Source organism: Diadema antillarum, unplaced genomic scaffold, assembly GCF_040938485.1.
Source record: "Diadema antillarum isolate AM-2024a unplaced genomic scaffold, OU_Dant_1.0 scf00000122, whole genome shotgun sequence".
NCBI lineage: Eukaryota > Metazoa > Echinodermata > Echinoidea > Diadematoida > Diadematidae > Diadema > Diadema antillarum.
The window spans coordinates 2724476-2748071 of record NW_027271011.1 but is presented as its reverse complement, the minus strand read 5'-3'; the positions used below and the strand labels follow the sequence as shown (position 1 = coordinate 2748071).

General features: G+C 38.4%; 1 protein-coding gene across 1 annotated transcript in view; it reads left to right on the top strand.

The window, feature by feature from the left end:
* Positions 1-23596, top strand: part of LOC139720119 (signal peptide, CUB and EGF-like domain-containing protein 2) — an 82928-nt gene that overhangs the window by 48061 nt on the left and 11271 nt on the right. Inside the window, 14 exon segments of the mRNA XM_071631491.1 lie at positions 1541-1657; positions 2698-2820; positions 4486-4608; positions 5436-5558; positions 6190-6306; positions 9692-9730; positions 11777-11893; positions 12790-12912; positions 13949-14065; positions 15875-15997; positions 17074-17280; positions 17845-18090; positions 20206-20379; positions 20800-21006. Coding sequence (XP_071487592.1) covers positions 1541-1657; positions 2698-2820; positions 4486-4608; positions 5436-5558; positions 6190-6306; positions 9692-9730; positions 11777-11893; positions 12790-12912; positions 13949-14065; positions 15875-15997; positions 17074-17280; positions 17845-18090; positions 20206-20379; positions 20800-21006 — 1956 coding nt within the window.

Sequence of the window (23596 nt, the reverse complement as noted above, 5' to 3'; positions counted from 1 at the left end):
TTCCTTGTGCGTCTGTTTTACTTTCGATCACACGTCGCACGTCTCTGGAAGATCGGCAATTATTGAAATAAGGGTGTCTGGCAGCCAAATACGGGTTGCTACTGTAGTTTAGTGGAAGCTCTCTGCGGAACAGATTTACAATAGTGCAACTGATGAACTTTGACCACATTGTTATATTGTATTATTGCATTTTTTGGATGTTTCTCACCCCTCCCATCCCCCCAAAGCAATGGCAATGATATTTGCCTTCCTTTTCGCAAAAAATTTATTTTCCCAAAGCGAATGCGACTTTGACTAGCTGAGGGTAATTTTGATACACTTAACTGGTATGCTCTTTTGTTTGAGCGTGTTTTTCTCACCACGGTGTCACTTGCTCCGGGTGATTTAGCAACGGGACTTCGCGAGCGATAATGAACGTGGAGATTGGATGAATATGGGAAACACGTGTATGATGGGAGGGATGACGGTGAAATAGTATATCAACGTCACTATGATGATGGAAATGACTCGTGACACATCTCATTCATCCGCTCTGCGAGGGACCTTTCAACCCCTGCAGGGCGGGTTAGCCATAGTGCCATAGCTTTGACACGTGCGACATGCCATAGACTCGTCAATGGCTAGGCCGTGGCAGGCGGTGTCTACGGGTCACATCGAATCGAGTACTCTAGGTCGGATTGAGTTTCCGGGCCGTGTTGATCTAAAGCGAATCGGCTCAGGCTCGGGACTAGCAATCTCAGAGTCGTGTTTAGATTGGTGACCTCATCGTCATCTTCATTATAACTTCCAATTCGTCAAACATCTCTACAAACGTTGGCGGAACTCACGCCCCTTCTTTGACAGCGATGTCGCCTATAAATTGTCTGGGGGAATGTTTACTTAATGTCGGTAATCGAATGAATCAAGGGGGGATTTGCACTTTTGTGTGGGAGCTTGATGAAAATATTTCTAAGCAATTTTCACGGATTTTTGTTTTTCTCTCTCGTTTTGACTTGGGACGTCAGACGTTGATTTCCTTTGAAGGATGTCTATAGCTTGTATGTATGCATAATTATATGTATGCTTACATATCGTATGCATAATATACTTATAAATGCGCACATGTATACATTATGCTTGTGTATTTGTGTGGAGAGGCATTGAAGTCACACACGTTCAAACGAACGTGAAACCTTTTGTGAGTTCTTTGTTGTTGTTGTTTTTTTTCGTTTTTCAACTATAGTGAGGTTTCGTTAGGATTCGCCTCAGTTTGAAAGACATCTTTTCTTTGTTCATCCTCTCGCGTTAATCAAACACCTCAGAAACGCTGGAAGTTTCATATTTACGCTGAAGCGACTTGTGAATTATCCGTTTCTATCCGCGTTTAACTTTTGGCTGTGTATGTGTGTGCATTTGTGTGCGTGTGTGAGAAGGAGGGGGGGGGGGTGTTTGTAGTAGTGCATCTTAACACTGAACAGTAATGTGAGCCACAGACACTGGAACTGACGTGCCAATCAATAGTGGACTGGTGACCATTTTTTCTCAGACAATACAGAGATAGCAGAGTGCAATGATGGGGTGCATAGTTGCAGAGAGAACGAGGTATGCACTCAGACGAGAAGATCATATCGGTGCTCGTGCATGAACGGCTACACGAGGATAGGCACCAACTGTACAGGTGAGTGGATTTGGCAAAGACCTGCTTGGCCAATATGGTCACGTGACCGGAAGTGACATCGTTCGCTGTGATACCACTCTTTATAGTAATGCGTCTTCCGCTTTGGTTACTCGCACGCATACTTCTGTCCGATGGATTTAATTTGTTTGTGTTTATTATTATTAATATTCATTTATTCATTTATTTATTAGTAGGCCTATTTTCTTTTTTTGGAAGAGCAACGTGAGCTTAGCAACGAGCTGCATTATGTGACACTGCGCGAAGCGATTGCGCGCAGCGCATAGTGACTAATCACGCTGGCTTGAAAATAACGTAACGCGCAGTTTGCAAAGCGGAGGAAGAGAGCTAAATGTGCCTTTGGTATGAACACGCCATTTAATGTTCAAATTGTACGTGAGCCATAATGAACATTAATGTTCTCAAAGATCTTTAATCTATCTGTGAATGTTCACCATTATATTCGTCAAGATTAAAAACGATTAGCATGTTCCCTTTGGTCGTATTCATCTCCTCTGGTACTGATTGAAAATTGCTAAATTTCACTAATGGTATTAATTGCTGCGTTCACGTAATCGAAATAATTTATATACATGTTGGTTTCATTCTTCTTTAAAGTGGCCCAGGCCAAAGGTTAACTTTCATTCTTTGGTAGAATGTTTATTACTCTTTAAAAATCTGATTTCATGTAGTGGAAGAGAATGCGACAACACGCTCAATTATCATTATCAGTTTCATGCGTGATAACAATTGACTTATTGAGCATGTTGAGTAATCTGAAATTGAGCATCCATTATTATGATGAAAAATCATTCAGCCTTTGCATTGTTATTGTGCCAATCCCCATCATCGGTGTTATCATCAATATGTGTTGTTCATCATTGAATCGATTTTGACTTGATTTGACATTCATTATTTATCTTTCGTCAGAAGAAATATGAACAATTTCTGAGTATTTTCTGGACGGAGCCATACTTAAACTTTTGTTTTTCACGAAAATTTGATTTTCATTCATAATTATTTTTTCTCAAACTTTGGATCAGATGTGGACGAGTGCCAAATCAAAAATGGAGGATGCGTTCACAGATGTGTGAACACGCCGGGGAGCTATCAATGTACTTGTTATGAAGGATTCGTGTTAGATCGAGAAGGACAAGACTGTATAGGTAAGAACAGTTCTTACGATTGCTGAAACGCTGCTGGTATTGTTACGTCATAATGTTTTGTTTATTCCACTGAATTCATAACTTGAAGCATTTGACTCAATCTTGCTGCGATGACCTCAGTTAAATCCCTATCAATCGTATCTCTACAAAAGATGGAACGGGCAGAGTATCATCCGCCCACATCGAGGAGGATTTGTTTCCTTTCAACAGGAGTAGTTTTTTTTTTTTCGTTTTGTTGATTTCTTCAAACCTTTTTTTTTTGTATAATGAAGAGAGTAATACATTTTTGTGTGTCCTTCTTGGCAGATATAGTTCTGTGTGCATGTGCCCAAATATTTGGGAAAAAAATAAAATCAGTGAAATTTGTATATTCAAGTGAAATTTGTTTATTGAAAAACGAATGGAAAGCTGCTCCACATGGTGATCACACAGAGGTACCAACTCATCTTAATTTCTAAACTTTTACAATAATTTTCTAACTTTCTTTGTTTGTTTTTTCCAATCCCCCTAAAAAACTTGACAAATGTATTTCTCTGATTTTTCTGTTTTTATTCAAGGCAACATAAAATCAGGATGGAATTTCCCTGAAGCTATTCATAGTGACGAAATTCTATTACAGAAGCTTTAGCCTTCATTAATTTCGAAAAAATAAAAGAGTCTGAAAAAAAAAGAAGTTCGAGAGCCTTTGGCCTATAGTTCTTAACGTATAGACATGACATTACCATTCATTGCAAGATAACAACACTCGACCAACCAATCTTGTCCCATTTCATTATCTACATTTCCTTGGTTTTGTGTTCCATCTGTTTTCCTACTACATGAACAGTTATCATATTTATTGAAGTTGATTAAACAGCAACAAAGCAAAACAGTGCATGACGTAACATCACAATACAGAACTGATGATATCGTTACAACAATACATTGTCCCAGGACAAGATTTGAAAATGAAGCATGCTGGTCAGATAAGAATTAGACATAGAATAGAGGTATAGATCCTACTACATGATGTAAACTTCTGTTAAGATTTTAACTTATAGAATAGCTATTTAATTCAAGTGCGTCGTAAGACCCAATTTCATTCGAGACTTTTGCAGTTATTATATAAGGGATTATTTTACTCGCACGCATTTCAAAAATCCGTTAATCATTCCAAAATCTTTAACTGATATATATATCTTTGATATGATACATGTAATACGCCTCCGCCAAGGACTATCTAACATATAACAATGTCGGAATATCGGAGCTAGGGTATTTATTTCATGTTCATCGTGTCTCTGCCGGCAACCAGGGATAGCCTGGTGGTGTTGCTACCCGGAAAGCAGTCGATGGCAGGCTCGAATCCCAAAGGTCCCCCTTTTTTCTGACATGTTTGTTAATATGTAAGTCAGCAGTTGCAATCTTACAAAATACATTCGTACAAATCAACGGGGACAATTAATAAACACTCTCTCTATGCACATTTTAGATATAGTTTAAAAGTTTGAAGTTTCTTTCTGATTTTTTTTTTCGGATTAAATGAATTAACCGGTTCCTTCTAATCTTTCTCATGTGTAACAAATGCAGTGAAATGGTGCCAATTCGGTGATAGAAAAATGATATTTTCCGCATCATACAGTATTTTCTCAGACCGAGATGGATAAAATTTCTGCTATATTTCAGATAAGGACGAATGCGCAACAAACGAACACACCTGTGAATACCAGTGCGTCAATACGATTGGGAGTTACGAATGTGTTTGTCAGCCGTCCAGATATCTCAATGTCGACGGGAGAACGTGTTCAAGTAAGTGTCTGTATTTCATCCAAAAAGATATTAATACTATTACCGACTGCTAAGTATCGAATTACGGAGTTCATCAAATTATATTACTTCAAATCCAAATGTTAGTTACTAGGTATAAGTCCATTGAATTATAAAGGAACGGTTTAACTTTTTATCTTTTGATTTCGATTTTGCAGTATTGAATAGCAAATAGTGTATATCGTCTGGAAAATACCAATGATATCATGAAATTCGATTTATATATCCTAGAATATTTGTTTATTTATGGACAATTCAAAAGATTACATTACCTAACGTCAGTCCTAACCCGAAAAAAATCGACTGTAATTTAAGCAAAATGTTTTTGTTTTACTTCCGTTTTTGACAACAATAATCAAACTCATGTATGATGTTTTTTTTTTTTGAAAAACAGGAATACATTTCCATGAAACCCAAACAATGTCAAAAAGAAGTTGAATTTGATTAGCTTTGACAATTTTTCTTTGTGTATTTACAAAATAAATATGTACGTTTAAAGAAATAAACTAGGAAAGACAATATTTACTCGAAAGAGAAATCGTAAGAGAATCGAAAAAATTTAAATAGTAAGAAACGATATCGTAATTTACCAAAACAAATGATGAATCTTTTTTTTTAAATTATAAAAAGATGTCGATTTTTTTTTATTGTGTATGTGTGTGTGTGTATTATATGGGAGTGTGTGTAATGTGATTTAGAACATTGGTTTGTGAAGAAAATAATACGCAGTTGAGGTAAAAAAAACAACAACAACGTTGTTTGCCCGATTCAGAACTGAAATATCAACTCCACATAATCTCCTGTCGCAGGTAAGCCCGGCTGCAGCAACCCGAACCTGGACTGTGCACACTTTTGCGTTGACATAGATAATAACCAGTCCATTTGTCAATGCAGACTTGACTACATACTCTCCGGAACCCGAAGCTGCATACGTAAGTATCCCACCTTTCTGCCCCCCTTCCTCTGATCATTGGTAGCTCACCTGATCCTCCAAATGCAAAGATGTCAGGGTTTCGAAGAGTTCCGATGAAATCGGAGCCGACAAGCTCCAGGAACCTCGCACCAAGGCTCAGCAGGGTCAGTACCAATGCCAAAAGAGCCCCAGAACTAGGATTCAATATAACCTGTCCAATGACAGTTTAATCATCGAATAGACTTCTTGATATCTCCAGGTTTAGATTATCTGATTCAAAGATATTTCTTCTCCATTCTTATTATCAATTACCTCTACGCATTTCGAAAACAACATGTGCATTTCGAATGTAAATTATAGCTTTAACAATATTTGCAAAACTGCAGCGAAAGATATGGATTTCTCTCTGTGAGTGTCTGTGAGTGAGTCTATGTGTTTATGTTGATTGCTTATAGACTCACCTGTTCTTCAGCATATTTCCTACGAAATACTTGGTTAACTTAAACTTTCGCCAATAGTAAATACAGTGCGCATGCGCAGGTGCTGTACGCATGCGTATAACGATTTATGAAGAAACTCTTTTCTTTTGGTGCGCATGGAGGACTGGTATAACATCGACTGTATGTGTCTTTTCTCTTCTGCCTCGATAGCAACCTGCGCCATAGGGAATGGGGGATGCCAACATATATGCCGAGATGTACCGATGGGACCACTGTGTAGCTGCCACGAGAAGTATCATCTCCACACGGACGGGAGAACGTGTGTAGGTAGGCTTTGGACGTCTCCAACAATCTAGCTCAAATCAGTTCGAGTAGCTACTTTGACTCGAATTAGAACCCTCGGGAGCCAGTATAGTTTCAATTCACTCCGACAAAACAAATAATTATATAAACATAAATTCGATCACTTTCATCACTTATTTTTTTTTCATTTTTGTAAAAGGATTATTCGTAAATGTCACTTGATTTCATAATGCTATTTGTTGATTAACCTCTAATTTTAGATTGATATATTTTTCAATTCAATTCAATCCACTGAAGTCAATGGTAACTCCTTTATGCAGCTTTGATTTTATAATATCCAAGTGTTGCTCATTAGAATTGTCATCCTGCAAGATATGAGAGGCACCGTAATGCTTTTAGTGTTGTTCAAAAGATATATATATATATATATATATAATATATATAATATATATATTATATATATACATGTAGCTTTACAGCTTGCGACAAGTGATTTTAATCAATATTTCGGTCGTTGCTGCCACTTTACTCAACTACTTCTTTCTTCATATCCTTAATGAGTGTGTTGAAAATACCTATTTCTTCATGCTAACAAGAGGTTTTTTTTTAATGTGCATTAGATTAATTTACACATAATGAGAAAGGGACCAACAATGATTTGTGTAAAGTATTTTAGAATTGTACGATCATTGTTACCTTAGCGATATTTTGATTTCATACTAACACTTGCCTGTATCTTTATCTACGTGCCTTCCTAGCCACCATTATGTGAGAACTTTGCTAAATGGAGACCCACGATTACTCTGATTAACATAATCAATAATTACGATTATAGTCCCAAGCTTAGCAATTTGTGTAACAATCAAATCAGTACGACGTCGTTAACGTATAGGTTTTCCCTAGTCATTTTAAACTTTTTTCATTCACACGCAGAGAAAAATACACACTTTGTCACAAACGAAAACACACATCATATGTGCCTGAGCATCGTGCAGGACTGCAGAAAAAAAAATGAAGTAACCAAGAAATCACATAAAAAAAGATATGAGATCAATTTGAGGAAAAATGTAACGAAAATAATCGCTGAAAGACGAAATTGCTTTTGCTGTTATGTGTGCAGCGAGTGTGACGGACAAATTTGAATTGTAAATGTGTCACACATGACTAAATCGAATAGACATTGTTCGAAAATGATCGACAAAAGACGACATTGAGAACTAGGATTGGCTTATTCCAGATTTCTCAGGACGGAATTACATTATACATCTTTTAAATTGGTCGAAAAAATGAAAATGAATGGGAAATCCTTTATTTATTCTGGATTCCATGAAAAAAAAAATGATTTCATTGTCTCCATCCAACAAGTCGCTTGAAAAGTATGTTATCACGTGGTGTTTTTTTTTTTTTTGAGGGGGGGAGTAAGGGAAAGGGAAACATTTATAAGCAAATAACCATTCGTAGAATACTGAGTGATTCTAAAATGCTTTATGTTTATCAAAATGTGAAAACATAAATGACTATGCAAATGTTGTAGTTCCTAAATATCTCATTTTACAGCAAGGCGAGTAGATAAATCAGCTAAATTCACCCAGCAACCCTCAAATCACCTGTCTGGGCTTTTAAAGTTTGCATGATCAGATTTTGCTGTTAACATATCACAACTCTCTAGATTTCAAGAATAATTTCCCACAAGCATCTCAGCTGTCCATTGCATGTGCCATTATTTATCTCGGTAGTCATTAAGTGTTTTAATAAGAGTATCCCTCCTCATTTTTTGAATTATCTTTGTTTGGTAACCCACGCTGTAAATACAGAATCCTTTATCGAACTTCGCCAGTCAAAACATATCATCTTCTTTAAACCTGCATTGTTGTGGGAAATTGAGAGGGCGGGGTGGGAGAGAAGGAAATATTTCATACATTTTATTTTTATCGCTTTCAAGAACCCTTATGATATGTTCAACGGTCTAGTATTCCCAAAATTGCTCCTCTATAATACGTAAGCCTTTATCAAGGACTGTACTCAACACGCTGGTTAAGTAAACGATTACATACCTATTGTATTATTATATATGTGCACACATAATGTAAATATATTTATATATATTTGTTATAAATTCTATACAAATATACATAAAAGGCCCTTCATTATATCTATAGTTTCCTTGCACAAATTTCTTGAGATGTAATGACTATTGTGACCATTTATCTCGAACAAGCCCAAACTCCATCATTGCAATGTTGCAATGAATCCACACACAACGAAATGCTACTACATTCAAATAGTGTTGTCTAACCATCTTGTCATTAATTTTGTTCGGAGATTTCTACTGCATTACCTTGCCTCTGCATGTCGTAAGAACATTTTAAACAACTTATTCGGGGCGAGGGTATTCTTTCTTTCTCTGGCATTTGGTCGATAAAGTATCAGAATCAGAAGTTATCAACCAATTATCTTTACTTCCGTATGCAAGACAGAATTTTGTGAAAGTTGAAAAAACACCTAAGTTCATAAGCTACCAAAACCCCAACTGTGAAAAGCATTAAGATAAAGAAAAAAAATTCATATCTTTCAGCGCAAGAAATGAAGAGTTTGTTCGCAAAAACCAATAAGTCCATACTTGCCAAATGGAGATATTTGCGATTAAAGGTCAAGAAAAATAAAGAGAATAATAAGAAAACTTTTGCTTCTTTTGACCATAACTTCAAAAATGTACCTTTATATGTACTGACCAATATATCATTTAAAAGGTATTATTTTGTACTTTCTGACAGAGACCGTACTTCAAAATCTTTAAAGATGGACTTATCGGTTTTTCCGAACAAACTCTTCAAATATTGATGTTAATCCATAGCAATTATATATAGTGTCATAAACAGTGATCAGATCGAACTTCTTATATGATAATGTATGATATGTGTGATAATCACATTCAGAACTGGCTGTAGCATGGCAAGTCACGTTTAATTTGGTGCATCGATGCAAACGGGTGAAAAATATGAATATTCATGATTCTGTCTAAATCATCCTCACTTTACTCACGTGACCGAACTTTGAGTGATCTATCTTTAGTTATACCATTGTTATTTCTCTAATATAAGTATAGACGTTATTTTTTATTTTCTAGTGTTTTAAAATGTTTTCAAAAGTGTGTGCATCATCCTGATCATATGTGTTTGCAGTTCACGCCTTCGATATAATTACTTCGTTCACGTCTGATCCAACTGTCCCTTTCCTTTATCTATATTCCACCTCCTGTTTTCATTGTTGCCCCTTTTCTCCTCTTTAACCCATACAAAGTACATTTAAGAGTTGACAAACACGCAAATCTCAAAATGCCGTCACGATCATGTAGATGTTTACCGCCACTTTTTCCGTGTCTTTCTCAATTGAACGCTATCGCATGGAGAGGCGTACGACGACCCGGACGACTATTCCTCCACTTCAGGTACATACCACGTGATTTGGCACGTGACCTTTCACGTGACTTTTCTCACACGGAAGTCGAGTGGAAACAGTCAATATGCAGGGTGCTGGGGAACATCACAGTCAAACATGTGACAATTTGCATAGAAAAGTTCGGCTTCCATTTATGATGCTGGGAATTCTTCTATCAAAATACTCAAACCATTCTCTATAAAATTCCAAAACTTCAACCAATTGGCAATCTCGAAACAACCATCTAAAGCACGTCAATTTATCCATGAAAGGCTAGATTCAAAATTTAAATTATTTCTTTACTGTCCAAAACTTTTAGGGCATGATGATCCTTGGCCTTCTTGGCCATTTGTTAAATGTTGCCCCCCTGACCTTTTTCGTTGACTTTGATGTGCAAATGACGTGATTAAAAAAACAATCGATCTTTCTACAGCGCTAGACCCAGACGAAGTGGAGAATTCCCAAAGACCATTCCAGGTTGGGCCAGCTTTGTATGGGATAGGTACGAAATAGAACTACGTTATGATTGAACTTTGGCAGAATCATCTGTTTCTCAATGTGACATGTTTTTCCAAGTCCGTAAAAGACTTTGATATTCCCATTCTCAAAAAATCAGATCTCAATATTTTCGTCACAATACAAATTGTTCTTGAAAAATGGAGTGGATGATAATGTAAATAACACGAGTTTCAATAATAATTGCATGTAAGTATCAAACTTATCATCAATTATTATGATGTTGTTATTATCGTATTCTAGAGTGTAAGTTGCTCTCTCATTTTTACGATTATGTAAATTCATCAGTTTTATGCCAAAATCTATGTCATTAAAGCAATAATTCATATTTTAAAAAATATTACGTAATTTTTGAAAAAGGAAAAAAAATCAAACAGTATGCTGCAAATTAAAACGAATATCATGTGCATGTTAGTCTTTCACATTACATATCTAAAGCGGTTGTTAGATCATTATCAGTAGCACTTACATTTTACAGCATGCCTGATCATTTTCTTGGGATGATATGATAATGTTTCGAATATTGTCGGTGTTATCGAAACCTATACCATGATGGTTCCCTGCTTGTTGCATATGTCATAGTTCATGATGCAAATATGGTGTTATCTTGCGTGTTTTAAGCAGCCGATCGTGAAAAAGAATTACTAACAATGAAACAGAAGTTTTTGTAGTTAATCATTAACTTCTGACCTATGCATAAGGGAAATTGTCTCCTTCGCGTGTCATTTTCATCTTCACATCATACTCATTGATGATTGTTCTTTTCAAAGTAACATAGATGAGGTTTAACAGCATTTCTACTAATATCAACTACCCGTAATACCCATGGAATATCATAACGCCACATGGCTGCTTTTGACATGCAAAGTAATAATGCGGAATGCATGACTCACCACCATGCCCAGTCTGTAAAACGCCATATACCCATAAATATTTTCGATTTGAATCCCTGCAGAGAGATTCCGATATAGAGAAAAATTGTGAATGAAAAATAGGGAACGGAATGTAACCATTTAGTGATTTATTTGAGCTATTCAATCTTCTCGTTTAATACCGAGGAAAGCGCTACTTGAACTTTGATTAGGGTTGGCGTATTGTCAAACGCGAAAAAATATTGATCGTAACTAAAATTGATATTTACTCGAAACAAGGTCTAACCATTATCATTTCATATCCCTGTTGTTGCTCTATTCTCTCAAATCCGAATAAAGACACTACAAAAGTCTCGAGTGGGAACCCTTTCTGAACAGAGTTTGTGTGGAAAATAAAGGAATCTGCACTGAATACCTTGTAAAATAATTGATAGTGCTGATAATAATGATGTTGAAAATATTCATAATATTTATGAGCCTAACAAGAATTCAGTGACTACTGTCATCATGATCGCCATCATCATCATACGTTATGTATAGGATATGAATATATTATAGGATGAGATCAAGTGTGATTAAATTCTGTGTTAACTAAGTATTAATTATGACTTGTGATTATTGATCTTGACGTCACAACGTATTCTCCTTCCCTGCCATCTGATTCGCAGAGACGTGTGGCCTGAACAATGGAGGGTGTGACCGCGTCTGTGAGGACACGCCCACTGGGGTCCAGTGCAGTTGCCCAGAGGGATTCGAACTCATGCCAGACGGAAGAACGTGTAACGGTATGCCCCTCACACCCCTCTCCTCCCCTTCTCACACCCTTCTCACACCCCCCTCACACCCCTCTCCTACCCCTCTCCTCCCCCTCTCACACCCCTCTCACACCCCTCTCCCACTCAATCAAAGTTCCTCTTTTAGAACTTGTCATTCTTATCTCCTCCCTCCTCTCTCTTCTTCTTTTCCTTCTCCTTCTTCATTCTTCTCTCCTTGTCCTATTCTGTCGTACCTCTCAACTTTCTATTCTCTTTCATTATTCTGCTCTATTTACTTCTTATACCCGTAACCTGGTCAGTTTTCTACCTTACCCCAAACATCTTTAACCCCCTTTTCCTTCAGGTCCGGATTTATCTTTCTTTTCTTTCAATTTGTTCTTTCTTTGCCTCATCTCCCTCTGAATACTCTGTTTTGGTGACTTCCTGTCTTCTCTTATATGATGCATCATATTAGTAGTTCTGCTTTTTGTCCCCCCTTCTTTACGTCGTAAAAATGAGACACCATGAGGAACACAGATAACAAAGACAGGCTGTCGCTATAACAGGAATCAAGCGTGCACGTATCATGCTAAATGTACAAAACTCATCCTATTGACTTTGCATTCAAATTTTAATAGTGTGACGTACTGTAGACTTTATGCACACTTATGCAAGAACAAAATGTATGTTTCTACATGATTCTTATGCTTATAACAAACTTTACGTTTTCTGAGAAAAATAATCATTATGTGGAAGAGGTATCTGCATTGATTTTGATCTAAACATCTGAGAGAGTAGTTAGGAAGTATTAGGTTAACGGTAAAAGAATTATGACAGATTCTGCCAGTAATTCGACAGATAACGGCTGTGCCCATTGCTTTTAATCATGCTTCAAGACACCGCTATTTTTGCCTCCTGCTCCACAGATATCGATGAATGCGTCAGTGAGAATGGGGGATGTGACAACACGTGTACGAATAGACTGGGCGGATACGAGTGCAGCTGTCCCAAGGGCTACAAACTGATGGCAGATGGAAGGGGCTGTATCGGTAAGGAGGGCTTTCATTAATATGTGAGTGGTTTGTATGTAGGTGTAGGCGGGGTTTTGTCGATATGGGCGGGATCTGTCGGCATGGATGGGGTTTGTTGGTGTGTGGGAGGGGCGTTTTATTCATAAGCGGGCTTCTTGGTATGGGTAATGGTTGTGATTGTCTCCAAGGGCGGGGTCTCGTTGCTATGCAGCCGCACTTGGTTTATTTCATATGGGCGTTGACTTACTGGTGGAGATAAGCCTTCATACAGGAACAAAATCAGTAACAAAGCCGGATAACCCGTACTGGGCATAATAGTGCTGATTGCGCAGAACTCTTGGTGTGATGAATACGGGATTGTTTTTACTTGTGATCCTGTTAATCGCTTTTAAAAAGCCAAGTATAGGTTTGCCATTAATTTTATGTGTAAAAAAGAAAATTACGCAATTTCCATGGGAACTATCTCTATTAGGCTACTTTCATTACAATGTCATAATTATTGTAACATCTATCTTATGCCTCAGTGAATCCCAGTGCTATGACTAATACAGTTGTTACTACCTTTAGCATCTCATTATGTTATCAGAAAGAAAGACGGAAGAACATTTACTGGTGACGTAAAACATTGGTAGTAATGGGCATAGTGGAGAAGACTCTGGGCTTTCGATCGGAGGTCCTGAGTTCGAACTCCTTTAAGTGCCTTAGTCCTTAAAACATCATGCTTGGCAAACCCACAATGTCCCTCTCGACACAGGTGTATAATTTGGTACCTGGCAACACTAGTGTGATGGTAATGGTACTGCCTTCTGGTATACAGCTGTAGCAACATAAAGAAGCTACCGTGGATAAACAAAATCATAACTGTGATTTGAATCGTAGAAGTATGACCATATCCATTCACAGGTACTGTTGCCATTAGTGGCTGATGATGATTCACGAAGAGTTATAGAAATACTCCCCCCCCCCCGATTGACGTCGAAATGTATGACTACTTTGACATTCATTATTTGATATCTTTATTTGGTTGATGGTTTGTTTGTGTGTTTCATCACAGATGTCAATGAGTGTGCAATGAACGACACGTGCGATCACACCTGTATCAACCTTCAGGGGAGTTTCCAGTGTATATGTGATGACGGCTACCAGGCGTTCGGCATAACACATTGTGGAGGTAAGTTCCGCCACTTCTTTGGCACCGATTCTTTGGCAGCATTGACGAAGTACCTGTCATGATGATACAGAAAAAGGTTATCCCATTTACTCGAGGTTTGCCACTCTTGTGCAATGCGCCTTTTGTCAAGGTCTTCTCGCTGTTAAGCGCAGAAAAAAAAATATCGAGCAAAGCAAACCAAAGGCAAGTGCGTCAGCGCATCAAGGGCCCTTAAACAGTTGATGTTTGTTATTCAGAAGGTTCGTTAATCCGAAAATGAAATAAGGTCCGTTATTCCGTAAGAGAGTGATACCAAAACACACAAGTTCCCTATACAGAGACGTTCGTTAAAGGGACTGTACAGTTCTGGTTGAGGTGAGGATTTAGCTTTAATATTTTGCGAGATATTGAGAAACCACTATATAAGATGCCAAACAGCATACACTTCTAAGGGGAATCAAAAGTTTATTTCATGAAAATCGGTTTTGAAATGGCTGAGATATCCAAAAACACGGTGAAACAAAGAGATCCTAGTAAAAGGCGTGGCCTGTCGCCTTTTATTATTATCGCTTTTTTGATATCTCCGCCATTTGAAAACCAATTTCCATCAAATAAACGTTGAATCCTTCTTAAAACTACATGCTCTTTCATATTTCATAAGAGGTTTCTCATTATCTCACTTAGGAATATTATAAACCTGAATCCTCCCATCAACCAATGCTGTACAGTCCCTTTAATTCGAAAATGAGATATAGGTTTTGTCATCAGAGCGATCATTTGTGGCGTTATTCTGAATGTTCGTTATTCCCATGGTTCATTAATCGGAAAATGAACAAGGTTCATTAATCCAAATATTATACGAGGTGCGTACCATGTGACTAACGAACCTTCAATTACGAAACGTATTTCTTTCGTTTTCGGAGTAACAAACCTTTGGAAAAACGAACCTTGTTTCATTTTCGAATTAACGAACCTTCAGAATAACGACATGTAACCAGTTTAGATATCTCTGTAAATTTATTATTCATAAGCGAGGGGAAAGGTATAACCGGCACGCCCCTCCTAACAATAGGTTAATCCATCCGATGCTCCGCCCAATGGTAGCTTAGGTAGCTACTGGATTGATTCTGGCTGGCTCCGCTATTTCTGCTTGCTTCACTTGCAGTCACTTTATACACATCTAGAGTTGAGGGTATGACAGAGACCCCATTTTCCTCAGCATCTTTGTTGCGGAAGACTTTGATTGTTGTTTTTGTATTCTTCTTTCTCCTGCTGACCTTGGTTTCAGAATAGACTTGGATTAATGTCTTGCTTGAGGACGAATGTAAAAAAACTATTCATGAGATAAGATGCTAAATTGAGCCTTGTAATCAAGGAACGAAAGCTATTCACCTAACAAATCAAAAATGTCAAAGTTTGCCTGTCACGTCCTATGGAATTTTGTATAATTCTTTGAGTATTATTCATTACATGTTTTTTTTTTTCTGATGATGTTTCTATTCATTCATCAGTCGCTCAGTCTTTAAAAATAGTCTAGATGATTGGACGAATGGAATGACTGGATACTTTGCTCAGGTATCGAGTTAGTAGGGACGTGTTATACAAGACTGCAAATCATCACCATATTAGACAAAACCAAAAAGTTTTCTTCTCCAAGTGCAATAATATTTGATAACTGAGGAGAGACAACTTAACAGCGTAAACAGAAAAACAGAGGAGTCAATGTTCGGTGAGACTGTTGGGAGGGTTATTTTTGAAAATGGTACTTCTGTGCTCACCAATTGCATTTGAATCTCTGTCTTATCGTTTTTTTTTTTTTTTTGTTTTCAGATATCGACGAATGTTCTATCAACAACGGAGGATGCCAACATGGATGCATCAACACAGAGGGAAGTTACGAATGTTACTGTCATGAAGGGTTCACCTTACATCCCAACAGAAAAGACTGCACAGGTAACATTTGTAACTGGACTTTCTCCGTATGGACGAGGTTCTAATGACGTCATGCTGAGGAGGGCAAAAAAACTGCGTGTGGAGTCCCCATACGCTTGGGCAAGCGCGTAAACATTATATCCCATGTCCCGTGATAGGCAGGCGACGCGTACTGCGCGCTAGAGCTATGCACTTAATGCACACGTGATTTGTTTTTGCCGCTTAGGCAACGCGTCATTTGACGTCACGGAACCTTGTCTATACAAATCAATATGGCGCTGCCCATACTAATTTCTTTTTAAACCCGCAGTCAGACTTTAATGTTATTGAAACCGGAAAAACGTTATTTGTGTCAAAATCATAATACAAACCTTATGAATTAACGTGAGAGAGTATGAGGTTATATTTCAGAAATCTTTTGAGTTGACCTTTAGCAATGCCAAAGGACAGAAGATTGTCTGACATATGATAATGTAAAACTTGCTTTTCTTAAACTAGCCAAGACCATCTTGACGAGGTAAAGCGTAAAAATGTAAAGGTCAATTCTAAAAGTTTTTTTTTTTTTAAAACCAATATTATATTCTTTACGTCATTTTTGAAATTCAGCAGGTTAATGAATGGTGGCTGAATGAGCCATTGATTTAATGTTTACTGTGACGAAATATCTTCGGCGTAATTACCAGGAGGGTCATATAACATGCATATCGATATTCTGCCTGAAGCGCAGATAAGCTATATTCTACCTCAATTTCATTAAGAACGAATACTGTTGTAAAGCTAAGTACCTAAAGGTCGACTTTCGTTTCTACATTTTCACGATCTTAATTACTTAAACATCGCCAAAGGATTAACGCCTTTTTCATTAATGTGAGATATTTTTGCTGGAAAACAAAGAAAATGATATGAAAATATCTTTAATCGTAACTTCAAGAATAGGGCTTGTTATGTTACAAGTGAGATATTACTAGGAGAGTTTTAGTTTGCTCTAAATCTAATGATAGACTTACTTTAAAATATTTCATACAGTTTGTCAAAAGTGGCGCGTAACCCATTCTGTGATCAAACTTGTAACTTTGTCTCTGAACTCTTCAAATCAGCGACGCGATGTCTACCTTTGCGCACGCCCGCTCGCGCCATTCTTGAGTGTCACAAAGAAGGCACCGAGGAAACCTGTCTACTCACGTGCGAATCCAACTCACACTTCACGGCGTCGGGCAAAGGAACGTTCACATACCAATGCGGGGAGAGCACACGATATCAGTGGACCCACGGCACGACGAACGATACGCTACCAAGCTGCTCAGGTATGGAAAGCCATGATCGAAATAAGTATAGTTTATTGATTTAGTTACTTTAATATTTGTTGAGTGTCCACGGACGATAAAAAGATTATTTTCTTCTCTTTTTTTTCAGCATTAAGCAGATATGGGATACATAGCAATTTGCTTGTTACATACGTTTGGTTAAACTTTCTGATATCTTTTTTTATTGATTTTCTAAAACACTCCATTGACCAAAGAAAGCTTTGTTATAAACTATTAAAACTGTAATGATACCAGTGATATTGTTGTGTCAGAAGTAACTTCATAGTAGAAAATGCTAAATTAATGTTAGATGTTTACCCAAGATTAAAAAAAGAAAAGCATTCTTTACAAAGATACACCCACATTGGATAGATTACAGGATATGTTTATTCATTTGAAATCGTCCTGAAAACAGACCCAAAATTGTACACGGAGTTAGAACTTTGAGAATGAGGTTCAGTTTGAGTTTCAAAATGATCCTCGATGTTCTGCACGTTCTGATGAAATGTAATGCTGAAGTAGATTTGACGTACATAATTTTTTTTTTTTCATTTGCCCTCACAGCTTCTGTTGATGCCCCTCTATTCAGTCGAAAGGCGCGCCTATTCTTCTCTACCAGTCGTTGCGAGCTCCAAAGACGGGTCACACGGCAGCTTTCAAAGAGTATCAACCAGAAGCTTTCAGGTACGGATGGGCTGTCCGAAGAGTCAAACACTGGAAGCCCCACCCTCGACCCTGATGACCCTACAGCGCCACCATCGGCGGTTTGGGATAATCCTGAGAACGATTCCTCGTTAATCTCCAATTACGGTAAAAGGCCGTTTTTGCACCCCCGCCGTGGCAATCACTTAAATGCTTCTTTTTCACATTTCCATTCTTCCATACATTTTGGAATGCAAAGATTCACCCACAAAAGTTCACTTGTTTTATCAATGCGCGCACGCCTTTTGAACACACAGCATTTTCGGCACGTTGTCGCCTGGAGACAGACAGTTTCACCGCAATAGTAATACATTTTCATTTGAATTTCTGAAATTATTTATGCCTTCACAGTGATTGAATTTACCGCACTAGTTCATTTAATTTAAATCTAAATTATTTATTTTGCTGGTTTTGCTTGAAAAAAAAAATTAACAGGGTATTGTTTAAAATCATCAATAACCCCTGCACCGGAAATGATAAAACTTTGTGTGCTAAAATGCTACCAAATGATTTATACGTCTAGCGTGAACTTTCACCTTTGCCCCGGAAGAACTGAGTCATCAGGGTTCGGGTCGGGTCAACCTGCAGAACGTGAGTTCTCCGTCGTACTTTATGTTGCCCTGTAACTAGTGAAAGTGCAGTGTGCCTTGTCTAGTTCGTGTCCGCCTCTTATTTGCTGGTTTATTTCTACCTCGACCACTCGCAGGGGGCGCTTTTCTGTTGATTTTACAATGGTATCATTATTCAAAATAGGTCATCATTAAAAACATCACTCCAGTCATCTCAAAGTACTGGTGTAATTTACATATTATCACATTTTCCCTTAAAAGCCGTAACATTTTGAATAGCAGAAGAAAACAACTGTCTTTTGCACATAGTGGACCAACATGCCAAAATATTAACACTTTGTCTTTGAAGCAAACGTTACCAAAATCAATTTCCTGCTTCTTTTCGCTTCATTTAATCGAAGTTCATGCTCGTAGGTATAAGCGGGCAACACATGAGGGAAATAAGTTATACTTTTTTTTTCGATCATCTGTGCTTTGTTCATCAAGGAAGCTCATTGACATTGAAAGGCGCCCCCTGTCACTGAGTGGTTCTCAATTTCCAATGCATGTTTGCCGTCCACAATGTCCACATATCATGGTCGATTAAATTGTTTGTGCACCGCTCTGTAGTGTGTTCTTACAGGCCAAGGAAACTAAGTGCATGTCACACTTGATCAAACCGCTACTAACGATTTAGTACAATGTCTGTATTCCTTAGCAGAACGGGGACAATAAACCTATGCATCTTTCATTAGATTTATTTTAACATTCTCAAATTTCTTGAGATTGACGAGAATTACCAACTCTCTTACAGTTTAAGATATTGATTTTTTTGTATTTACTTTATGTGAAGAAGTTTAAATTCCTTGGAATGTCTCGAATGTCTTGTCAATGAGTAGAGTGTTTCTCAAATCAATTACCATTAATCTCAACGAAGAGTTTAATAACGAGAAACGATGTCATGAAAATATGGAGATTATCGTTCGAGATTGTATACTTATAAACGAGGCTTTTAGTACATAGTTTCGGTCGACTTGACGTATAATGTATTCGTTTCAATCGTAAACGAAACATCTATAGCTAACAGATGTACAAATGCAGACAGTCATCTAAGCAAGGTGAAATTATGTAATTTCTCGTTGATGATTGATGTAGATTGAAGATTTTCTTTGGACAGATAAACGAGCAGTCGTACTTTGTAGTACACCAATATTCAGGCAAGTTCTAGATTTTTTGTCTGCCATAACAATAGAAAGTTTTATCCCAATTTTCAAACTAATTTCGAACATCAATTTCTCGGCAGTAATTTCGAGAATGCCTGTCCTATGTCCGTAAGATCCTGTTTTACACCTTTCTGGCTGAATCCCTTGCCGTACTGGCATCTTTCAGCCAAAGAATTCATTTTTGAATGGACGTGCGGCATGACGGTGACTTGTTGAAAGTGACGTAAGCCCCTTGTTCACGAAGAGAAGGTGAAACAACGAAAGGACGCCTCGTTAAAGCTCACGATGATGCTATAACTCAGGACGTGAAAACTTTCGTTAAATCTTGCTCTGGCGCCTATAGGCAAGTCACCGTCAATCATGTTTTATACTCTGTAATCAATTGACGATAACATCTTCTCAACAAATATTGAAGAGCACTAATACAGAGAATCAAACGATGTAATTTTCAGCCGGCGGATGTCGGAAATACTGTGAGGTAAGCTTCTTGAACCTTAGCTGTGACCAGCAACCGATCTCGAGGAGGAAACGGCAGACGGAGGGCGCCACCGAGGTCGGCGATGACAGCGCCAGTGGCTCGGTGATCACGGCTTACGTAGAGATTGTCATCAAGGCGCGGTTAAGAGGTATTACCAAGTCTTCGTATGTTGTTTCATTGTTGAAGCGTATAATACATCAACACATTCAAAGTCATTGTTGTATGTTATCATCAACATTGTTATGATATGTTTCAGCAGAAATAGTCATATTTATGAATCAGGCTTTAGAATAAACGTGTTCATTTTTCAAACAAGCAAAGAGATGCTAATAAAATATTAGATCAAAATTTCATCATGGTGCACCCATGACGTAACAAATATCATTCAGGCAAGTATGATGTTTCAAACAGCGGTGAAATAAGAGTATTGTATCTGCAACCTAAGCTCTTACCATTTTGATTTGATATCTTTTTTCTCTTTTCAAAATACTAATTCCAGCTTATAAACAGACATTCGACTCATGACTTGTGTGACCCTTCTGCCCTTTTGTCTTTCTCTTGCCAGCAGGGCAATGCAATTTGGAGTGCGCCCGCAGTTGGTCGGAGAAGAAAATGAAGCGAATGATCAAACGACTTCGCAAGTCCATCGAACGCGATCATTTCGTGGTTCGGATCGACGGCACGGAGTACGAGATGAGCAACACGCTGAACATCACCGACGTGTCGGAAGAGAGCTGCCCACTCGGCCACGTCATGATCGACGGGGGCACGTGTGGTAGGTATAGCGCCCTCTCCGAGGAGGTTATGTAGTCTCTACTTTAAAAGGGATGATATAGTTTTGGTGGAGATGAGGATTGGGCTTATAACTTTTTGATACCAAAAAAAATACCAAAAACCACTTATGAAATAATACAGAGCATACTATTCTAAGAGGAGTTCAAAGTTTAATAGATGAAAATCGGTTTTGAATGGCTAAGACATCAAAAAAAGAAAAGTAAAACAAAGCTATCATAATAAAAGGTGGGTCCCACTTTTTATTAGGATTGCTCTGTTTTGGATATCTCAGCCATTTCAAAACCAATTTTCATTAAGATAGCCTTGAATCCCTCTTGGAATTACATTCTCTTTCATATTTCATAAGAGTTTTCTCATCAAATGTCAGAAACCCAAAGTTGGGTTTCAACCACAACTATACTTCATAATAAATTCTGTGATCCCATGGAGACGTGTCCCTCTTGCTTAATGGCAGACATTACAATTTTGTAGAGGGCGTACTAGGAGTCCGCGCTCGCAAAATCGCATTGAGCTACTTGGTAGGCCTAATAAGCCAGTTCGGAGATAGCTCATGTGCACATGGGTACAAATGACCTTTCATTTTTCTCAGTTGGTTAGGCACTTCACTCAATTCAAAGCGACATAATGCAGCAGCTTGCCCAACACAGCTATTCATGGAACTCGTATTCCAACAAAGAATGAACCTGCGTAGATGAAGTGACCAGAATGGTTTGTCATTCAACATTTTGGGAAGCATCTATTTCATTGTGCTGTTTTGAATACATTAACAAACTTTTTCTGTTAACATTGCCAAATACCAGGCTTGTTGTCAGGTGGATGTACTGGCAGGCACCATCTATAAGGATTCCATGAATAATCATAGCTTTACAGATTCTTATCTCAGTGAAATTAAAAACCAACCTGTCTCTCGGTACAAATGAACTTTTTCTGCTCATGCTCAAACTGGAACCCCGAACTGGCTTAAGGAGCCTCCTTGCAAAGAGCGCTGTCCGCCGTTACGTAGATGGACAAGATCACCACTTTGTGCCCCTCTTTGTATGGCGGACCTTCTCGCTTGCTTACATAGCGAATTCGCCCTGTAGTAGTTACTTGTATGTAACCTCTTTGGCCCTCAAACACACACGCGCATTTTGTGCACTGCATAACTGTCAGTCTTCCCGTTCCCGCCGAGATAAAGTTGAACCATGGCAAACATTTCTAAGGTCATACCTGACAAAGATTTTCTGTTTCAAAGATTGTCTGTTTCAAATGTACCACCTTCGTGAATTTGGGCCAAAGTGTTGCTTCCTTTCGTGACTAACAGCTGTGTTTTAACCTAAAGGCCCGAATATGCCGTCAATCCCTCGTTTGAGGCGAGTCCCCAACTGGGGCATACCCAAAGTGGGGTGCGTATATTTGTCGTTTGGGAGTTGGGAGTCAAAGTACTTGTCCATTGCAAATAAACTTTCTGCTCAGGCGTGACAAACCTGGAGGCCAAGCCAGGGTTTGATGACTCCAGCAGCTGTCGTATTACGTAAGAGCATGATAAGGATATCTGCCTGTGGCAGACCATTCAAAGTGAACTCAATTTTCTCTATCCTTTCTAAAGTTTTCAATTTTATATTCTATTGAGAAATTCTTTGGTCATCCATTTTACATTTCGAACGAAAAAAATTGACCCGTAAATAACGAAAATACAGGAATAAGAAAGAGAGCATTGCCAGTTTGCCGGTGCTGACAATGTGCTATTTGGCAGTGAGTTACAACGGGGAGGTGAGACTACCTGGTTACAATCAGCCTGCTGACTGGATCATTGAGAAAGCAGCTGTCGTATTACGTAAGAGCATGATAAGGATATCTGCCTGTGGCAGACCATTCAAAGTGAACTCAATTTTCTCTATCCTTTCTAAAGTTTTCAATTTTATATTCTATTGAGAAATTCTATGGTCATCCATTTTACATTTCGAACGACAAAAATCGACCCGTAAATAACGAAAATACAGGAATAAGAAGGAGAGCATTGCCAGTTTGCCGGTGCTGACAATGTGCTATTTGGCAGTGAGTTACAACGGGGAGGTGAGACTACCTCCCTGGTTACAATCAGCCTGCTGACTGGATCATTGAGAAAGAGAGAGAGAGGGAGAGAGAGAGAGAGAGAGAGAGAGAGGGGGGGGGGGGAGAGCGAGGGGGAGAGAGGGAGGGAGAGGGGGGAGAGATGGGGGAGGGAGAAGGGGAGAGCAAAATGGAATGACAATAGTTCCGGTCACTACAGTACAGGCATGCTCTGTCTGCATACGCTGAATGTCTACACTCACACACACACACGTACACACACACACGCCCCATGGAGCTACATGGCCCATGCCAAAACCAAAACAATCTCCTCCTCTCGCGGTGCCCCCCCCCCCTCCTGTGGCGCTGTGGCGATGACTGATGCTTAGATTAGGCCAGGGTCAAGAAACAGGTGTTTTATATCTTTGACTTTAAGTCATTGATTGCCAAGATATGCACTGGCATTATTTACTGGGGTGTAGCCTCTTCAAACGAGAGATTTGCGTCATGTCTCGAAGGTGGTACAATTGAACCATTGT